This window comes from Dendropsophus ebraccatus, chromosome 12, assembly GCF_027789765.1.
Source record: "Dendropsophus ebraccatus isolate aDenEbr1 chromosome 12, aDenEbr1.pat, whole genome shotgun sequence".
In the NCBI taxonomy this organism is placed as follows: domain Eukaryota; kingdom Metazoa; phylum Chordata; class Amphibia; order Anura; family Hylidae; genus Dendropsophus; species Dendropsophus ebraccatus.
The window spans coordinates 51,018,186-51,038,816 of record NC_091465.1 but is presented as its reverse complement, the minus strand read 5'-3'; the positions used below and the strand labels follow the sequence as shown (position 1 = coordinate 51,038,816).

The window sequence follows — 20,631 nt, the reverse complement described above, 5'->3', positions numbered from 1 at the left end:
GGGGCACAGAGGGGGGTGACTACTGTATAGGGGTACAGGGGACCTTACTACTGTATGTGTTGGAGCCTAAAATGTTTCTCTGGCAGATTCTGGAGAGAAGATTCACAGCCGGGGAAGACTTAAAGGTGGCCCAGGCTGGAAGGAGTGAAAGAAAAGGTGAAAGACTCTGAGAGAAGACGCCCCCTGTGAGTAAATGGATGTAACTGTTATAGGGCTGTAGTGATAGGGGTCATGGTGTGGCGGTATTGTGTAATGGTATCATTGGTGATATCTTTATAAGGTTATAAGGTAACTACTGTATGTATTGGGGCTCCTAATACAGTGTGGGGGCATTCAGGGCATTATACTGTGTGTGGAGCTCCGATTCTGATAACGCTGGGTTGGGGGGGGGGGGCCCACTCTTGAGGGCTGTGCACTGGGCCCACCAATGTATTAAAACGGCCCTGATCCTGCTCTCTCTGGCATTGGGCCTTGTAGGCAATGAATGAACTTGCCATTAGTTCAGGTTCACCAAAGGATTTACATCCTAGAACTAGAAAGAAATGTATCCAGCAACAGTTATCCTGGCAGTAAAAGGTGATCCCTCTTTCTTGCATCAACCTAAAAACTTAATATACAACAACCACTGTTGTTTTAAAATAATGGCAATTATTTGCCATTAAACAGAAGCCATGCACTCAATTTTAACAGTGTGTGAACATAACCTTTCTGTTCGTACGAACCCGAACCCTCGGGAATGATTCCCGCTGTCTGCCCGCTCGTGGAGCGGGCGGATCCAGCGGGAGGACCGCCTGGAAAACTGGGATACAGCCATAACCATAGGCTGTATCCCAGTTTTCCAGGCGTTCCTTCCGCTTTATCCGCCCGCTCCACGGAGCGGGCAGACAGCGGGAATCTGCTGCCGAGCGTTCGGGTTCATACGAACCCCAACCTCGGCAGGTTCGGACCATCCCTACTTTCTGTGTTTTGAATCCACTTCTAGTTTTGGTTGCAAAATACTGAGCAAAAATACTATGTGGGAGCATAGCCTGTTTATGTGTTCCTTGTGGAATATGTTTTTAAAGCTGATGCAATAAAGATCACCTTTTACCGCCCAGACCACTGTTGCTTGATACATTTCTCTCTTGTAGATTTGTCTATACAGGCACCGAAACAGGTGGCTGTGACCTCTTTTTTTATGTACCCCCACTCCCAGCCCCAAAAAAGTTTTTGTCCCGGTGCCGGACTTCTCCTTTGAAAAAATCTGCATAAACATAGAAGATAACTATAGAAGATTGTCGGCATAGACTGTGCTATAGCTGTTAGTGCTAAATTCAATGTCGCCTTCTGTGGAGCTGACTGTGTTTCCAGAAGTTATAAGATTGTGTTCGTATCTGTGTTCTTATAAGGTTCCAGCCACAGCTCTTGAGCAGCTCGGCATTGCCTTTTTTACACTTGAGTATAGACAAAAACAGGATTTTATGTTTTGAAAGCACGGAAAGCTCAAACAAAGGTATCACTAGTTTTATTGCACAGATTGTCTGCTAATTGTGACCTAGTTCTGAGAGATTCCCTTCAAAAAGGGTTATCCCAAGATCAAAAGTCTGTTTCCTAAATATGCAACGTTTAGAGGGCCCCATAGAAAATGAATGGAGTGCTGGCTGCTTTTAAAAGGCTGACACTTCATTACTTTGGGGAACAATTGACCTTCATTTTTAGGATAGGTGGGGGTTCCATCAGTCGGACGCTTACCAATCAGCTAGGTTTCTTATATCCATATGAAAGGGAGATAATATTCATCTTGGCAATACACTCTTTAAAATATAGTTATAACATAATGTAACTAAATCATGATCATCACATCTGTTTAAATAAAGCAAAACGGTAGAATATCTAAACGAACAAAAAAACTTTATGCAGTAAAATGTTACTTTGATTTCTTCTTCTTTTGTTACATCACAAGAGACATAGATAGCCGCTCCTGTTCCACAGGATTTCAGTTCAGCTTCCAGGTCACTGGCTGTCTCCTCTGTGAACGATAACACACCAATGTTATACCATTTAAAGGAGAAATCCAGCTGTTTAAAAAATCTCACAGGCGGCAGGGGGAGAACATAACAATCAATGATTGCCCGCAATGCGCCATGTGACAGGTTCCAAGAACCATGTACAGGTTCCCACTGGATGGCATTTTCCTCCCGACCTAGCACTTTAGCATGGGGAGAGGTGATTTGGGATAGTTTGTTGTGTTCCCCCCTGCCCCTGCAGTTTGAGATAATTTTCACATGGGCGAACTTTAACACTATCTTATTTCATACCACTGTCATGCGTTAACTTTCATGGACTTTTATAGACATCCAAGTTTCAATGTTACGGTACCTAAAGACATTCATGTTTGCAGCAAGAGTGCCCCGAGCTTGTAATTATGGTGCCTTTAAATTGTTGGAACACATTAAAAAGTCCACAGCAAAGTTTTCCCATAGTAGTGGTGATGCTGTTGTGGCCATTTAAAAGTGTTGACTGACCAGATCTACTACAGACCGTAATTGCAGCACAGATTGTCCCATAGACGTGTATTGGAGCATCCATAATTTTTACAGGTGAAAATATATGAATGAGTAGCAGGGAAAGGCAGCAGTCTCATAGACGGCCGCTAATAATGATCATGATAAATACTAGCGGCCATCTGTATAACTAAGATGGTGGCCTTTGCCTGATATGTTTCTGAAGTGAGAAAACATAGCCTAAACCATTCCCACTTATTTAACTATCACCTTCCCCCTTTTTGCTGATCCGCAAAAAAGTAAAAAAAAACAAAACAGATTATGGATGCAATGCGGATGCATTATTGACTAATTGATTTTGGATGATTGTAGACATAATATACTTATAAAGCTTCTAAACGTGTGAGTGTAGAGTTGCTTTTGATCATCTCTGAGATATTTCTGCACCTTGATTGGAATTATTGGATATGATTTGTAAGTACATAGCCCTGTCTATATAAGGTCTCACAGTCTCAGAACAACCTCCAAGCCATGAGAACCAAAGAATTGTCTGTAGAGCTCAGTCATTGTGTAGAGACACAGATTTGGGCTGTGTTCACACTTAGTATTTTTCTCAGTGTTTTGCAACCAAAACCAGGAGTGGATTGAAAACACAGAAAGGCTATGTTCACACACTGGTAAAAATGAGTGGATGGCGGCCATTTAATCGCAAATAATTGCCAATATTTTAAAACAACCACTTAGTTTTTTCAGTAAATTAGCAAAACTTTCTAAGATTCTGTTTTCCCATTGTCATTATGGGATATTGAATGCTTAATGGTGGGGAAAACTGGATGTTTAAATTTTAGGCCGCAGCATAAAATATTTAAAAAAAGTAAAAAGGTCTGAAGACTTTTTGAATGCCCTGCATTATAGGTTATTGTGCATCTAAAATTAATATGTGAGCGAAACTATGAGCTTATGACTGCACTGTACTTATGTTTTCCAGGCAGCTTTGACCTTCTTTATCCACTGGGAATCAAATGCCAATCTTTTGTCATTTCGTGAAACCTAACTTACTGTACTTTAGCTCCTCTCTACTTAGCACCTGTAGAGGGCAGTGTTACCATTCACATATTACAACTTCTACTGATTCTTGAGTAACACACAATGTAGTGACCTGGCTTTGTTCTCAAAAGTGTACATGTACATTAAGCCCTTTACTGCTTCCATTATAGGGGAAATTTACGACACATCTGTGCAAGTTTTCTGACATCAAAGAAAATTTTTGCAAATGTGCAAATCTTTTCACAAGGGACAGTTTTGTGCAAAAACGATTACGTTTTTGGCTTTTCTTGTCGCCCTTGACAGTCACTTTAAAGAGTGTGGGTGGAGCATAATGTAAAGGGGGTGTGGTCTTTTACACTGAAATTTTACTTTAATAAGAGCTGAGCTGCAGTAGTCCAGGTTTGTCGCTGCAGTATGAACTGAACCATCTGTTTCCAGGCCCATCTATTGTGTATGTAGCTCTAGCTGGGGAAGCAGCCTGTGTCAGTAGCGCTGCAGCCACACACAGTAACAGGGGCGTAGCTAATGTCTCCTGGGCCCTGGTGCGAGAGGCCAACTTGGGCCCCCCCCCCTCCTTTCACGACCAAGTGATGCTATTGTTGTGTGTGTTTGTGTATATATATATATAAATATATATATATATATATATACACACACAGTGGTGCCTTGGATTATGAGCATAATTCGTTCCAGGACCGTGCTTGTAATCCAAATCCACTCTTAAACCAAAGCAAATTTTCCTATAAGAAATCATGTAAATGCAGACAATTGGTTCCGCACCCCAAATATATTTATTATTCTGTACTGTACAGTAATGGAGAGGATGGGAAACACAAGGGCTGACAGAGACTGCAGGGAGCATGAAGGAAGGAGCAGTACAGATGTGGGCACATACATGCAGCACTCTCTGTCCGGGGAGAGAGGGGTTACAGCTATGGAGAGATTACCCCCCCCCCCCCACAGTCCTGTCCCCTGATGTAAGCCCCAGCCTGAAGGGGATCTGCTATGATTTGGAAGGTGTTTAGAGTACAGTGCTGTAGACCCCGCTATGCAGGCCATGCCCCTTCTCCACTCGCGCTCCCACCCGATACAGGAAGTTCTTAAACCAAAGCAATGTTCTTAAACCAAGTCACAATTTTGAAAAACTGTGAGCTCTTAAACCAAAACGCTCTTAAACGAAGTTACTCTTAAACCAAGGTACCACTGTATGTATATATATATATATATATATATATATATATATATATATATATACACACACACACACCAAGACAGATATTACCTATTACCGCCATACTGTTACCGACCAAATCCTGTATACTGAGACCAATATTACCAGTAATACCAGTATATAGGGAGGAAACATTACCGCCACACCTCTACCATCACCACCATATTGTTACTGACCAAATCCAGTACACTAAATCACCTCATCCAGTCATATAGAGGTGGCCCCAGCTCTACACAGGCTCTATACACCATATACATTACAGTGCAGATATATCAGGTGACTCACAGGAGACGTCTTTTCTGATCGGAGTTCTTTCCTTTTCATCATCTTCTCCATCCGTCCTGGGCCGTTATGAGAACTTCTCCGAGCCACGAATCCACAGAATCTGCCAGACAGACATATTAGGCTCCACACTCTGGCACCATCCTCATCTATATACACACTGTACATCTGTACTGTCCCCTTTACACCCTCATTTAGTGGGTAGCCCTGACTCTATGTGACCTCCTAATAATATATGCCCCCCTCTGTGTATTCCCTCTCCCCCTATGTTGCCCCCCCAAATAGATGGCCCCCTCCCTTATAGATGGCCCCCTCTACCCCCTCCCTTATAGATGGCCCCCTCTACCCCCTCCCTTATAGATGGCCCCCTCTACCCCCTCCCTTATAGATGGCCCCCTCTACCCCCTCCCTTATAGATGGCCCCCTATACCCCCTCCCTTATAGATGGCCCCCTATACCCCCTCCCTTATAGATGGCCCCCTCTCTCCTCACCCTCCCTTATGGATGGTCCCCTCTCCCCCCACCCTCCCTTATAGATGGCCCCCTCTCCCCCCACCCTCCCTTATAGATGGTTCCCTTCCCCCCCCCCTCCCTTATAGATGGTCCCCTTCCCCCCCCTCCCTTATAGATGGTCCCCTTCCCCCCCCTGCCTTATAGATGGTCCCCTTCCCCCCCCTCCCTTATAGATGGTCCCCTTCCCCCCCTCCCTTATAGATGGTCCCCTTCCCCCCCCCTCCCTTATAGATGGTCCCCTTCCCCCCCTCCCTTATAGATGGTCCCCTTTCCCCCCCTTTATAGATGGTCCCCTTCCTCCCTCCCTTATAGATGGTCCCCTTCCCCCCCCCTCCCTTATAGATGGTCCCCTTCCCCCCCCCTCCCTTATAGATGGTCCCCTTCCCCCCCCTCCCTTATAGATGGTCCCCTTCCCCCCCCTCCCTTATAGATGGTCCCCTTCCCCCCCCTCCCTTATAGATGGTCCCCTTCCCCCCCCTCCCTTATAGATGGTCCCCTTCCCCCCCTCCCTTATAGATGGTCCCCTTTCCCCCCCTTTATAGATGGTCCCCTTCCTCCCTCCCTTATAGATGGTCCCCTTCCCCCCCCACCCTCATAGATGCCCCCCTCTTTCCCCCCACCCTCATAGATGGCCCCTCTTTCCCCCCACCCTCATAGATGGCCCCTCCTTCCCCCCACCCTCATAGATGGCCCCCTCCTTCCCACCACCCTCATAGATGGCCCCCTCCTTCCCCCCACCCTCATAGATGGCCCCCTCCTTCCCCCCACCCTCATAAATGGCCCCCTCTTCCCCCCACCCTCATAGATGCCCCCCTCCTTCTCCCCCACCCTCATAGATGCCCCCCTCCTTCCCCCCCACCCTCATAGATGGCCCCCTCTTTCCCCCCACCCTCATAGATGGCCCCCTCTTTCCCCCCACCCTCATAGATGGCCCCCTCCTTTCCCCCCACCCTCATAGATGGCCCCCTCCTTTCCCCCCACCCGTACAGGCTGATAAAAAAAAACAAAACTTAACTCACCTGACATCGCGCTCCCACGTTGATTCTCACTCCTCCTGGTCTGTCCCCGACTGCTGCGCGGCTGCCGGGGGTGTCGCGTCTTATCCCCGGCAGCGCGCGCATCCCAGAACTCCCTGCGCGCCGGAACCGGAAGTCAGGGCCCAAGGCGCGCAGGGAGTTCTGGGATGCGCGCGCTGCCGGGGGTAAGACGCGACACCCCCGGCAGCCGCGCAGCAGCCGGGGGAAGACGGAGCCCGACTCTTGTGACCGCAAGCAAAACAATGCTTGCGGTCACAAGAGTGATTGATCGGGGGGCCCCGCGGGCCCCCCCTGTGGCGGGCCCGGTCGCGGCGGCGACCCCCGCGACCACGGTGGCTACGCCACTGCACAGTAAGCAGAGTGACCAGTGACTGACAAGTATTTAAATTAGTATCAGCTATGGGCCAACATTTATTTCATCTGCAATTTAAAGTAAATTATAGTTAATATGATGGGACACAGAAGCCCTTCCAGCTCTTTGGTAAAGTGGGGCGGCACTGCAAACTAGAAAAGGTGCATAGATATGTACACAAAACAGGTGCTAAAATGTTCAATTTTTTTTTCTGTCAGAGAACTTCATCCAATGCACATTACCTTTTGAACAGAACACAACTGAAGCTCCGTTGTTCACTGTGGGTCCATATAAAAAAAGAAAACAATAAATGTTAATAAAAACATAAAGGATATTATCAGTAATCCAAAATGGAAGTGACAAATATTAAGGGAGTTGTCTCATTTATGTTTGTTTTTTAATGTTACAAATTACCCCCCTTCCCAAACACTCCCAACTCCAGCAGCATGCCATGTGACCTGTGATGTAATTCCCTTACACCTAGTTTATGGACCAGGAAGCATCCAGGGGGACACAGCAGCGTGGAAGCGGTTAAAGGAGAAGTACGGCCAAATTTTTTTTTTTTATGTTATTACTTATGGAAAGTTATACAATTTTCTAATGTACATTAATTATGGGAAATGCTCATATACTGCTATTTCCCTTAATTTAGTGTATCAGGAAGTGTTAGAATTCTCTCAGAAGCAGTGACGTCACGACGAATGGTGTAATTCCTATGGAGTGTCCAGCAGGGGGCGCTCTCTATATAGAAGTCAATGAGTACCATTGACTTCTATATATAGTGCGCCCCTGCTGGACACTCCATTGGAATTACAATGGATGTGTGTATGTAATGTACTGTACTTTGCGATTGAATACATTTATGGAATACTTTGGGGAGCAAGTGTCCTTGCTCCCCAAAGTATCCCATAAATGTATTCAATAAATACATTTGCTGGGCACCGAGCAGGGAGGGAGAGAGGTGCCATCTACCTCCCCCCTCCTTGCTCGGTGCTGGGAACATGGGGGAGTAGTACCTGTGCTATCTTATCGCCGCCCGCGCCCCCGCTCACACAAGTGCCGCCCGCTCCGCCGCCGCTCACATAAGTGCTGCCCGCTCCGCCACCGCTCACAGTAGTGCCCCCTCCTCCTCCGCTCCCCCTCCTCCTCGAAACACGCTGACTCCCCGCCGCCTGCCTGTGCCGCTCCTCACACTATCCGGCCGGCCAACGCTCTCTGCTCCTGCAGGCCGGCCGCGTCAGCCCTCACCCACACCGGCCTGGGGCACCAGGAAGCACCGGCAGCGCCTGGACTATTGATTTCTGCAAAAAAAAATAACAACAGTGACTCTTTCAGTGTTGGCAAAAGGAAGATATTTATAGCATGGAGGAAGAGAAGGGACTAGTTACTGTGTGGGTGTCAGATAGGGGGAACTATTCATGTTTGGGGCACTATGGATGGGGTATTGTATAGGGGTAGGGAGCCTAATATGTTTGTCCAGTAGATGCTGCGGGGACAAGTCATGGCTAACAGAAATTTTCATGATGGCCCTGACCAATTGGAGAAGAAAACAGAAAGTGAATGACTCTAATGAGAGAAGACGTCACCTGTGAGTGACTGGATGTAACTGCACCCTTATCACTATACTGTCACTATGTGGGGGTAATGCTGGAGTAGTATTTATTCAGTAGCAGTACTGCTGGTATTGTTTAGTCATTAAAGGATAAGCCTGGCCATTTTAAAAATGTGATCATGGCTCGGGGGAGAATGCCTGTGACGGCTGATGGACATCCCACCCAGCCAATCAGTGACCTGAGTGGCGTCCCACCCCAGCCACTGACTGGTCGAGCGGCCAGTCCATGAGTAAGGTTGTGACGTCAGCTCTGCTGCAGATCCTGGAGCCATGATCCGACGCGTGTTCAAGATGTCCCGATGTTTTTCCTTTGGGTAGTAGTAATATTGGTGATAATATTTAAGTCACTATGGGGTGGTGATATGTAGTCATTGTGTGGTTGTATTATTTGGCGTTTATACATTGTTGATCTCAGTATAGTGTGCAGTATGATGGTAACATGTATGATGATTTTCTGCATGGAAAACGTCCTCACTTTTGATTTTCGGTTGGGGGGGGGGGGGGGGGGCACTATTTTAGTTCTTAGCAGAAATGCTAAAATCGGCCCTGGCAGTTGCATCCTGGTGACAGTCACCTCTATTTATCTCACTATTAAGATGTGTATGTAGTCTTAGGGCTGGGTTCACATATAGTATTTTGGTCTGCATTTGTAGCTAAAACCAGGAGTGGTTTAAAAACACAGAAAAGGTGCAGATCTTTCCATTATATGTCTGTTACATTTCTGATCTTGGCTATAAATACAGACCAAAATACTATAGGTGAACCCTAATAGTAATATTAGTGAGATGCAATGTTTTGTACACCCTGATTGTAAACTTCCACCTTTATAGATTCAGACTTTAAACTAAACAGCAAGGGATTTGTCAATCATTAACTAAAACTAAAAATGTGCACTTTGAAGCGTGTGGACAGGGCCGCCGATAGGGCAGTACAAGTGGTACTGCCGTATGGGGCCCGGACCCTAAGAGACACGGGGGGGGGGCCCGGCGGGCCCGCCGGCCGCCGCCCCCCACCGCTACGCTAGGGGGGCCCGCACGGCCCCCCTTGCCACCTGTTTCTGAGCATCCTGAGAAGCTGCGGCCGCGCAGCTTCTCCGGATGCATTGATCGCTTTGATGTTCCGCCCGCACATTGAGCGGGCGGAACATTGAAGCGATCAGAATACAGGAGAAGGACCTGTCAGCGTCCTCCTCCTGTATTCTCTCCCATAGGCTGCCGGCACTTCACACCAGCAGCCTATGGGAGGCCGGGACGTGATCATGTGCCCCTCCGGCAGGCGTGATCATGTGACGTCATCACGCCTGCCGGAAGTCCCGTCCCTGCGGCTCGCAAGATGGAGCCCGAAGAGGAGGAGGAGAGCTGCTGCCTGCAGCCACAGCCCGGATTAGGTGAGTAGGATGTTTGTTTTTTTAGGGGCACCTCTGGGGGCATTATTAGTTCATGGGGGGCACCTCTGGGGGCAGTATTAGTATATGGGGGCACCTCGGGGGGCATTATTAGTATATGGGGGGCACCTCTGGGGGCATTATTAGTATATGGGGGGCACCTCTGGGGGCATTATTGGTGTATGGGGGCACCTCTGGGGGCATTATTAGTATATGGGGGCACCTCTGGGGGCATTATTAGTATATGGGGGGCACCTCTGGGGGCATTATTAGTGTATGGGGGCACCTCTGGGGGCATTATTAGTGTATGGGGGCACTTCTGGGGGCATTATTAGTATATGGGGGCACCTCTGGGGGCATTATTAGTATATGGGGGCACCTCTGGGGGCATTATTAGTATATGGGGGGCACCTCTGGGGGCATTATTAGTATATGGGGGGCACCTCTGGGGGCATTATTAGTGTATGGGGGCACCTCTGGGGGCATTATTAGTGTATGGGGGCACCTCTGGGGGCATTATTAGTATATGGGGGCACCTCTGGGGGCAGTATTAGTATATGGGGGCACCTCTGGGGACATTATTAGTATATGGGGGCACCTCTGGGGGCATTATTAGTGTATGGGGGCACCTCTGGGGGCATTAGTATATGGGGGCACCTCTGGGGGCATTATTAGTATATGGGGGCACCTCTGGGGGCATTATTAGTATATGGGGGCACCTCTGGGGGCATTATTAGTATATGGGGGCACCTCTGGGGGCATTATTAGTTCATGGGGGGCACCTCTGGGGGCAGTATTAGTATATGGGGGCACCTCTGGGGGCATTATTAGTTCATGGGGGGCACCTCTGGGGGCAGTATTAGTATATGGGGGCACCTCGGGGGGCATTATTAGTGTATGGGGGCACCTCTGGGGGCATTATTAGTGTATGGGGGGCACCTCTGGGGGCATTATTAGTGTATGGGGGCACCTCTGGGGGCATTATTAGTATATGGGGGCACCTCTGGGGGCATTATTAGTATATGGGGGGCACCTCTGGGGGCATTATTAGTATATGGGGGGCACCTCTGGGGGCATTTTTAGTGTATGGGGGCACCTCTGGGGGCATTATTAGTGTATGGGGGCACCTCTGGGGGCATTATTAGTATATGGGGGCACCTCTGGGGGCAGTATTAGTATATGGGGGCACCTCTGGGGACATTATTAGTATATGGGGGCACCTCTGGGGGCATTATTAGTGTATGGGGGCACCTCTGGGGGCATTAGTATATGGGGGCACCTCTGGGGGCATTATTAGTATATGGGGGCACCTCTGGGGGCATTATTAGTATATGGGGGCACCTCTGGGGGCATTATTAGTATATGGGGGCACCTCTGGGGGCATTATTAGTGTATGGGGGGCACCTCTGGGGGCATTATTAGTGTATGGGGGCATTAGTAGTGTATGGGGGCACCTCTGGGGGCATTAGTAGTGTATGGGGGCACCTCTGGGGGCATTATTAGCTCATGGGGGGAACCTCTGGGGGCATTATTAGTATATGGGGGTACCTCTGGGGGCATTATTAACTCATTGGGGCATCTCTGGGGGCATTATTAGTATATGGGAGCACCTCTGGGGGCATTATTAGTATATGGGGGCCCCTCTGGGGGCATTATTAGTTCATGGGGGTACCTCTGGGGGCATTATTAGTTCATGGGGGCCACCTCTAGGGGCATTATTAGCTCATGGGGGCACCTCTAGGGGCATTATTAGCTCATAGGGGCACCTCTGGGGGCATTATTAGTTCATGGGGGTACCTCTAGGGGCATTATTAGCTCATGGGGGCACAGCAGGGAATCCTACATACAGGGGGCATCCCACACAGCGCAGTTACTATGGGAGCCTACAGGGGGGAGAAAGGAAAGGAAGTTGCTAGAAATGTGCGGAGCCTAAATTGTTTGTCTCGCAGGTTCTAAGGGGATGAAACGTATCTGGAAGGAATCATCATGGAGGTCTGGGCCGGATGGAGAGGAAAAGGGAAAGTGACGCCTCAGATCAAAGAAGACGTCACCTGTGAGTCCCTGTATGACACTTTTCTTATTTTGTAGAACATCATTTAGTAGGGGCGCCCCGAGGTGACAGCTACTACATTATCTGTACTCAGAGATATCACTGTGTTATCTGTTGTGTTACATAGGACTGCAGGTGACTACTACATTATCTGTACTCAGAGATATCGCTGTGTTATCTGTGCTGTTACATAGGACTGCAGGTGACAGTTACTACATTATCTGTACTCAGAGATATCACTGTGTTATCTGTGGTGTTACATAGGACTGCAGGTGACATCTACATTATCTGTACTCAGAGGGATATCACTGTGTTATCTGTGCTGTTACATAGGACTGCAGGTGAAATCTACTACATTATCTGTACTCAGAGATACCACTGTGTTATGTGGTGTTACATAGGACTGTAGGTGATATCAGGTGATTTCTCCAGGTTGCAGAAGTTCAAACTTCATCGTGCCCTGGTGTGCTGGTGTCTGTATGTCTGTATACATGTGTGCTGGTGTCTGTATACATGTGTGCTGGTGTCTGTGTGTGAGATTAATTCTAGAGAACTGGCTCATATATCCCATTTTCCCCAGTGGCTTAAAATGTAACCTCTGTTATACAGTTATAAAATTGTAGAACCTAAATGTGAACAAGGTGCAATTCAAAGAGACACTTACTTGTATAGCTGTCCCTTGTGCTCTGTATGCAGTGCATTATATTCACCCTTGCAACGTACAATTTATAGCGTGTCTACAAGCCCAGCGGGGCTCATTATGATGGAGACTAAAACTTATACAAGAGTGGGGTAGGGGTTCCCCTGTATTCAGAATGCTGTTGAGTGCTAGGCAATGCCCCGTCTGGGATTATTGAATTTTGAGGGTCTATGCAGAGCAGGATAAAGACACCTCTGCTGCACAAACAGGATCTCCTAGAAAGCGTTCTCACTGCCATGTATTCGCTATCACTGTCTTGGGTGAGCTAAACTAGTCTGCCTGGGGGGCTGTGTGATTTGTATATGCTCACTAACATGGAACAGCCTCATTATATTAGCCTTATCAACATATTCTATGTTAGTGAGCATACCGGGGGGGGGGGGGGGGATATTGGTGAACATATACAAATCAAACAGCCCCCCCCCCCCCCAGACCCTCGAAATTCAATAACCCCAAACGGGGCATTGCCTAGTACTCAACAGCATTCTGAATACAGGGGAACCCCTACCCCACTCTTGTATAAGTTTTAGTCTCCATCATAATGAGCCCCGCTGGGCTTGTAGACACGCTATAAATTGTACGTTGCAAGGGTGAATATAATGCACTGCATACAGAGCACAAGAGGCAGCTATACAAGTAAGTGTCTATTTGAATTGCACCTTGTTCACATTTAGTTTCTATAATTTTATAACTGTATAACAGAGGTTACATTTCAAGCCACTGGGGAAAATGGGATATATGAGCCAGTTCTCTAGAATTGATCTGAACCAAATTATACCTCCCAGCAAGGCGTGGGTCGAACACGCAATTTTTTTTTTTTTATTAATGTGGGGGGCCCAGACACTTTGGTTGTATGGGGCCCCGAAATTCCTGATGGCGGCCCTGCGTGTGGATACAAATCAGAAACCACAAAGAGAGTCCAAATTGAAGTACACAAATATAAACTTTAAAATACAAAAACATGTTGGGAGTTTTACTAGCTACATTCCTGATTCCCTTACGTCCCATTGGCATCACAACATATGGGGTAAATTCGCCCCTGCGAGCCCCTGGGACGAAGGAATATTTAATGAAAAAATAACAATTAAATTTTAATCCCCTCCTCCATGAGGTATAAATAGGCTCCACCTCCCCCTAGACCTCAGTCTTTTTTTACTTCGTTGCTGTTAGCCCTAGGGGACTTTGTCCCTCCTCCGTTTTTATGCTTTGTTAACCTGTTGCATTCAGGTTTTCTCTCCAGGTAATGATTGCTGGGATGCCGCTGGAGCCGGTGTCCAGGTAGTATCCTGATATTTGCTTCTGCAGGTCTTAGCTTTTAAGTTTTTCTTACCTAGTGCATCTTGGAACGCACTCTGCGTGTCACCCGAGTGGCTGGCTTTTCTTCCATTTGCGTTCGACTGTGGAACGCATCGGCGCTGCGTGCGTCTCAGCACTGTGGTATCAGCGCCATGTCACTTCCAGGGGCCGGCAGCGGCGCGCGCTCTCTGCATGCCGGATTAGCTGTGTGTTCAAGGCAGAAGGTAAGTTGTTGCTACCTCTAGGTCTGGCTGTCTTCCTCTGGAAGGATTTTCTGTGGCTCATTTGGATCTAATAGAAAACATCTGAGTGCAAAGTGCTGTGATCTCTCTTCTATATACTTAAAAGTAAGTGTTGCTGCCACCTAGTGTCTCTTTCCGATATCACTCTAGCCAGGCTAGTGGTTTATATGTATTGTAATACATTGATTATTTGCAGATGTCTGAAATGGAGACCAGTCCTGCTGCTGGAAAAAGACCTTCTAAGGAAGCACTTCAAGTGCCGAGTGTGAGACTCCACTACCTGACGGCTATGGATACCGTAGGAGGATCATTTTTTCCAGATAAGATTCATCCTTTCTTTCATAAAAATATTTATGAATGCCTAAAAATATTTATAATGCCTAAGTACGCTGTCCTTCATGCAGACCTAAACCTATGAGGAGCCTGATGTTCAGGAGGTAGTTGTATGGGTCAAGGACTATGTGCAAAAGACTTTAGCGGCTAATGAGATTCGCCGCCCGTGTCCTAAGTTAAAGACCAAATGGAGCATTTCTCTCTCTACTCCCAGCCTTTGAGTATATTACTTTATGGCTGTAGGATTTTGGTCATTTTCAGTTTTACTGTGATTGATGAAGTTAAGTCATCATCTTCTTCTGAAACCTCTTCTACTTCTGAAGATGAGAAAGAATTATTCAAGGGGTATTTCACAGCTGATAGAATTCACAAGCTCTGCTAAGCTGTGCAAGCTGAAATACACCCTGAGGAAATAGAAGAGGATAGGATTGGTCCTCCTCAAAAAAGCCTAGGGTTTTTTCTGTGGGTAAGACTTCATTGTCTATGTTACAGGCGGAATGGAAGGAACCGGAAAAGGCTCCGGGTTTGAGCAAGAGGTTTAAGACCTTATATGTTCTCAAGGAAGAACAATGTAAGGACTGGATTGAGCCTCCAAAGGTGGACCCGGCCATAGCCAAACTGTCAAAATGTACTATGCTGCCTGCGGAGGACAGATCCAATCTTAAGGATCCGATGGATAGAAGGGTGGAGGTAGCCCTCAAGAGATCATATACGGCAGCGGCAGCCCAAGGGGCAGTCTCCATTTCTTCTTTGAGGTTTCTAGAAGCCTAAGAAGATGGCTGACCAAGGTCCAGGAAAATTTGGAAGGTAGAGCTAGCAGGGACAAGGTCCTTTGCTCCTTAAAAAAGGTCATTATGGCCATTGACTTCCTCTGCGATGATGCATCTCAGGGAACCAGGTTAGCGTAAAAAAACTAGTACGCTCTCAACCGCTGCCGAAGGGCGCTATGGTTAAAACCCTGGGTTGGAGATGCTAACTCCAAAATTCAGCTCTGTAATATGGAGTTCCAGCCAGGTAGGCTGTTTGGCTCTGAGCTGGATAAATTAATGGAGGAATTGTCTGACAAGGAGGGGAAGTCCCTACCATTGTCCTATAAGAGCGGTGATTCCTTACGCAGAGCAAAATCTCCTCAGCGAGGCAAAGGGAGATACCAGTACAGAGGTCGAGGAAGAAACTATTCCAGAAGAGGTTCCGGGAAGCAGCAGAATAAGGACACCAACAAGAAACCAGACTTCTGACGAAGAAGCTGTCCAGTGGGAACACGTCTGAGTTTGTTTCTCCCTGCCTGGGAAGAATTAAGAAAAGATCACTGGGTGTTAAATATTATTCAAAATGGTTATGTCCTTCATTTATCATCTCTTCCTCCTCCAAGATTTCTTCTGTCAAGAAATCTTAAGCCAGAAAGACACTTAGTCCTAGAGACAGAAATTCTTTACCTCCTTTCCATTGAGGCTCTAGAGGATGTTCCTCTATCTGAGATCGGTCAGGGAGTTTACTCCCCAGTGTTACTAGTGCTGAAGCCATCCGGAAATTGGAGGCTTATTATAGATTTGCGATATCTAAACAGGTGCATCGTAAAGAAGACGTTCCACATGGAGAACATAAGATCGGTAAAATCTATCCTCCAGGAGGGAGATTTTATGGTCACCATAGATCTACCGGATGCATATCTTCATGTACCGATTCTGAAGGCTCACAGGAGAGCCTTCGCCATCCAAATACAGGGGAAGGTAAGACACTTACAATTCAAAGTCCTTCCATCCGGAATACCTCCGCACCCTTTGTTTTCACTAAGGTAGTGTCACCATGATGGTTCGCTTCCGTTTACAGGGGATAAAGTTATCCCTTACCTGGACGATTGGTTGATTATGACTCAGACTCAGGATCTTCTGAGAGTTCAGTTGAACTATGTCCAGGACATACTTCAACAATAAGGTTGGCTTATCAACATAGAGAAATCAGACTTAATTCCTAATTCCTCCTCGTCAGGTATCCATAAGAACATAAATGCGCTTTCTAGGGCTCCTTGCCTCAGCTGCGGACGCGGTGCCATGGGCGTTATGGCACATGAGATTTCTTCAGAGAGAAGCACTAACAGTATGGAACCGAGGACTGAAGGACTTGGATGCGATGATGTTCTATCGACTCAAACAAGACATTCTCTAATGTGGTGGAGACAAGTCAAACATGGAGTTTTATTTTCAGAACCACACTGGATAACCATCACGACAGATGCTTCAGGAACAGGTTGGGGAGCTCATCTGACAGTCATCACGACTGCAGGATCTTGGAGTCAACAGGAATCCGCTCTGCCCTCCAACGTGAGGGAGCTCAGAGCGATTTACCTAGCTCTTCTTCATTTTTCTCCTCCTATTTTACAGAGAGCAGTCAGAATCCGGATGAATGACATGACCTGTGTGGCGTACCTAAACAGGGAGGTACCAGATCCCCTTCTCTCCTCAGGGAAGTAGAGAAGATTTTTCTGTTGGGCAGAAACCAGAATAACCAGACTCTCTGCGATTCATATCAGGGGTGTCGACAATATATTGGCGGATTGAGTCGAGGCCTGACATTACCGGGGGAATGGTCTCTCTCAAGGAGAGTGTTCATTCAGTTAACCCAGAGGTGGGGGCTTCCTCAGAGAGACCTCATGGCATCAGCAAGCAATGCCAAACTGAGGAATTTCTGTTCCCTTTACAGGGCAGACAATCCCACGGTATTGGACTCAATGACAATACCATGGACATACCAGCTGGCGTATATCTTTCCTCCCATAGCCATGATTCCCAGAGTTTGACTAAGATCAGTCTAGATCAGTCGTCAGTAATAATAATAACTTCCTTCTGGCCGAAGAGGGCATGGTTCACCCTGCCCATGAATATGAGCAGAGGGGAATTTTGGAGATTACCTCTGCATCCGGATCTAATATTCCAGGGTCAACATCTGTGCAGGAATCTTTCCAGCCTCAGCTTGACAGCTTGGAGACTGAGAGGACCGTATTGGACTCTAGTTTTTCTGAGAAGGTATAGTATACTCTTTCTCACGCTCGTAGTTGCACTACAAATAAATCTTATGCACGTATTTGGAAGATTTTCAAGATTGGTGTGCAAGCAGGAGTATTGATGGACTTAAACCTTCTACTCCACAGTCATTGGAGTTTTTACAGGAAGGCTTCTATAAAGGATTAAAACCTAGTTCCATCAAGGTGCAGTTAGCAGCCCTCTCTGCACACCTAAACTCACGTTTCTTTCAGATCTTGGAGGTAAAGAATTTTGTTAAGGCTAGACTAGGCCTAACCTGGTAAAGCAGGTAGACCCATGGGACTTATCCTTTGTGTTGAGACGCCTGTGTCTTCCTCCCTTTAAGCCTTGGGAGGAGGTAAACTTCAAGTTAACATTGATAGTTTCTCTTTTACTAGCCATTACCTCTGCTAAGAGAGTTGGAGAACTTCAAGCCCTTGGCTCCGCACCTCCATACGTGATTTTTTTCCCAAGACAAAGTTATCCTTAGGTTCCTTCCAGGATTCCTGCCTATGGTGGCTTCATTTGCCAACATCAACCAGCCAATAGTATTGCCTGTATTTTCTCCTACTGGATCATCTAAAGAAGACTTGGATCTTTCTTTATTGGACGTATCCAGAGCTATCAAGATCTATCTACATAGAGTAGGTGATTTTCGTAAAGACAAGAATTTCTTTATCCCTTTCGCAGGAAAGAACAAGGGGAGAAAGGCTTCAAAACCTTCAATATTCAGATGGATCTGTGACTCCATTGCCTTATGTTACTCCTCTGCTGATCTGGATCCACCAGAATTTACCAGGGCTCACTCTACTAGAGCTGTGGCCTCCACTTGGGCAGAGCGTGCCGCTGTGCCACTTGAGGACATATGCCAGGCAGCTACCTGGTCGTCTTTGACTACCTTTGTGAGATATTTCAGGCTGGATACTTCTTTTCTTGTCAAGAACAACCTTTGCAAGATCTGTTCTTAATGCGGACGTAATAAATAACCCGCCCATTGGGGATAATGCTTGCTAATTCCCCATATGTTGTGATGCCAATGGGACGTAAGGGAAGCTAAAATTATTATGTTAATTTGTTTTCCCTAAGACCCATTGGCATCACAAGACTCCCTCCCGGGGTTTTATGTTTCTTTATAATTAGACTGAGGTCTAGGGGGAGGTGGAGCCTATTTATACCTCATGGAGGAGGGGATTAAAATTTAATTGTTATTTTTTCATTAAATATTCCTTCGTCCCAGGGGCTCGCAGGGGCGAATTTACCCCATATGTTGTGATGCCAATGGGTCTTAGGGAAAACAAATTAACATAATAATTTTAGCTTCCTAAGGATGCGTTCACACAGAAGATTTTTCTTGCAGTAATTCACTAAAAATCAGTTCTCTTACTCTGAATGGGGATGCTTTGATGGCAGGCACATGTTTTGCTGTAAACCCCATTCAGGTCATGTCTACAACTGCAGAAATTTCTGCAACAAATCTGCTGGGTGTGAATATGCACTTACAGGCATAGCTCCAGCACAACCAGTCTGGTCTCTGAACCACAGGGGGGCAGAAATGTAGTATTGCAAATCCTACTGAGGTTTACAGATATGTAGGTTTCACAATAATCATATAAACTGAATGGTCATGTTCTTTCACTTCCTCAGCGCTACTTTGATATATGGCTCATGTGATGTAAAATGATTGCTGGATGACATTATGTGCATCATATTAATAAATTTAAACAAAAATCTTACATAATGAACACTGACTGTATCTTCCCTGTTATTTCAGATTTACACTGGGTTTAGTATGAATTCAGTGCATTTTGCACCAGTGAGACCTATCTAGCTTTGTAGAGTGTTCTTGACCTCCAAGCACAGGAAGAATGGGGCATTATACACAGGGGCGGTCTTGGCAATTCTGGGGCCCCAAGCGAAGTTATGTCTGGCCCCCCCCTCGACACGCGTTCCAAAACAGCCCCAGTAGTATATAGCCCCCCTGTGTGCTCCCCCATTTATATAGACCCCCGATGTACGCTCCCCCAGTTAAACAGACCCCTGTGTGCTCCCCCTCCCATATAGTATAAAACACAATAAAACAAACACTTATACTCACCTGGGTCCGGGCATCTCCTCTTCTCTTCACTCTTGTGGCCGCAGGAAGGGTTTTCCCTCTGATTACAAGAGGCCGTACTCCCCTTGTCCTGGCGCCGATGCTCCAGTGATGTCACTGGAGCGCCGGCACCACAAGGACAAAGCTGCCACTTGTGACCGCAGGGAAAACCCTTCCTGCGGCCACAAGAGTGACTGACAGGAAGGGAGCTAATGTCTCCCGCCCTGTCAGTGCTGCTGCATGTAACTATGAGCGCTCATTACGAGTGCTGATAGTTACAGATCAGATGGCAGCAGCGAGCGGGGCAGCGGCCCTGTCCAGCCGTCTTGAGCACAAGAGCGGGGCTTGGGGGCCCCCCTGGATGTTTGGGGCCCCAAGCGATCGCTTGGGGTGCTTGGTGCCAAAGACCGCCACTGAACAGGTGTTGGGGTCTTTTTACACTCTGCAAAAGAATATTCTCCGCCTCCGCGCACGCCTTATCCTTATACCCACCATGGAAATTACATTTTTTTTCCATTCACCCAGATGTGCCCTCACATCCAGGAGTTAGAAGATACTTTAGCTGAAAGAAGTAGCCTCAAGCAACTCAAAAAACATCTTTGAGATTAACATATTCATCCATTTGTAATAACTGTGTAAGTGCGGCCCATGGTGCAGGGTTGGGTTCTGTGAACAGTCATACAGTATACTGCATGTCACCTACCATAAGTCTGGGTACATCATCCGCCTATGTGTGTTTTTGTATTTAGCATTAATACACATTGCTTGCATTTTTTGCATTAAGAAAATACTTTGAGTTCTTACCAAAAACTCTGATAACTGCCTCTCCAATGCCCTTTGTCCCTCCGGTGACAATGACCACCTTGTTGTGATAGCGCAGGCTTGATGCTGGTCCACTAGAAGCCATTGTGCTTTGCCTGTAAGAGATGAAATGAACTGAAGTGTTGTTTCAGCAAA

The 20,631-nt window shown here is 46.9% G+C and overlaps 1 protein-coding gene across 1 annotated transcript in view; it reads right to left on the bottom strand.

Moving 5' to 3' along the window:
* HSD17B14 (hydroxysteroid 17-beta dehydrogenase 14) overlaps positions 1 to 20,631 on the bottom strand; it is a 35,264-nt gene extending 14,633 nt beyond the window's left edge. The window contains exons 1-3 of the mRNA XM_069948482.1: positions 20,479 to 20,631; positions 7,188 to 7,223; positions 1,911 to 2,008 (exon numbers count right to left, since the gene is read on the bottom strand). Coding sequence (XP_069804583.1) covers positions 1,911 to 2,008; positions 7,188 to 7,223; positions 20,479 to 20,581 — 237 coding nt within the window. The 5' untranslated portion in view covers positions 20,582 to 20,631. The remainder of the gene's footprint in view (positions 1 to 1,910; positions 2,009 to 7,187; positions 7,224 to 20,478) is intronic.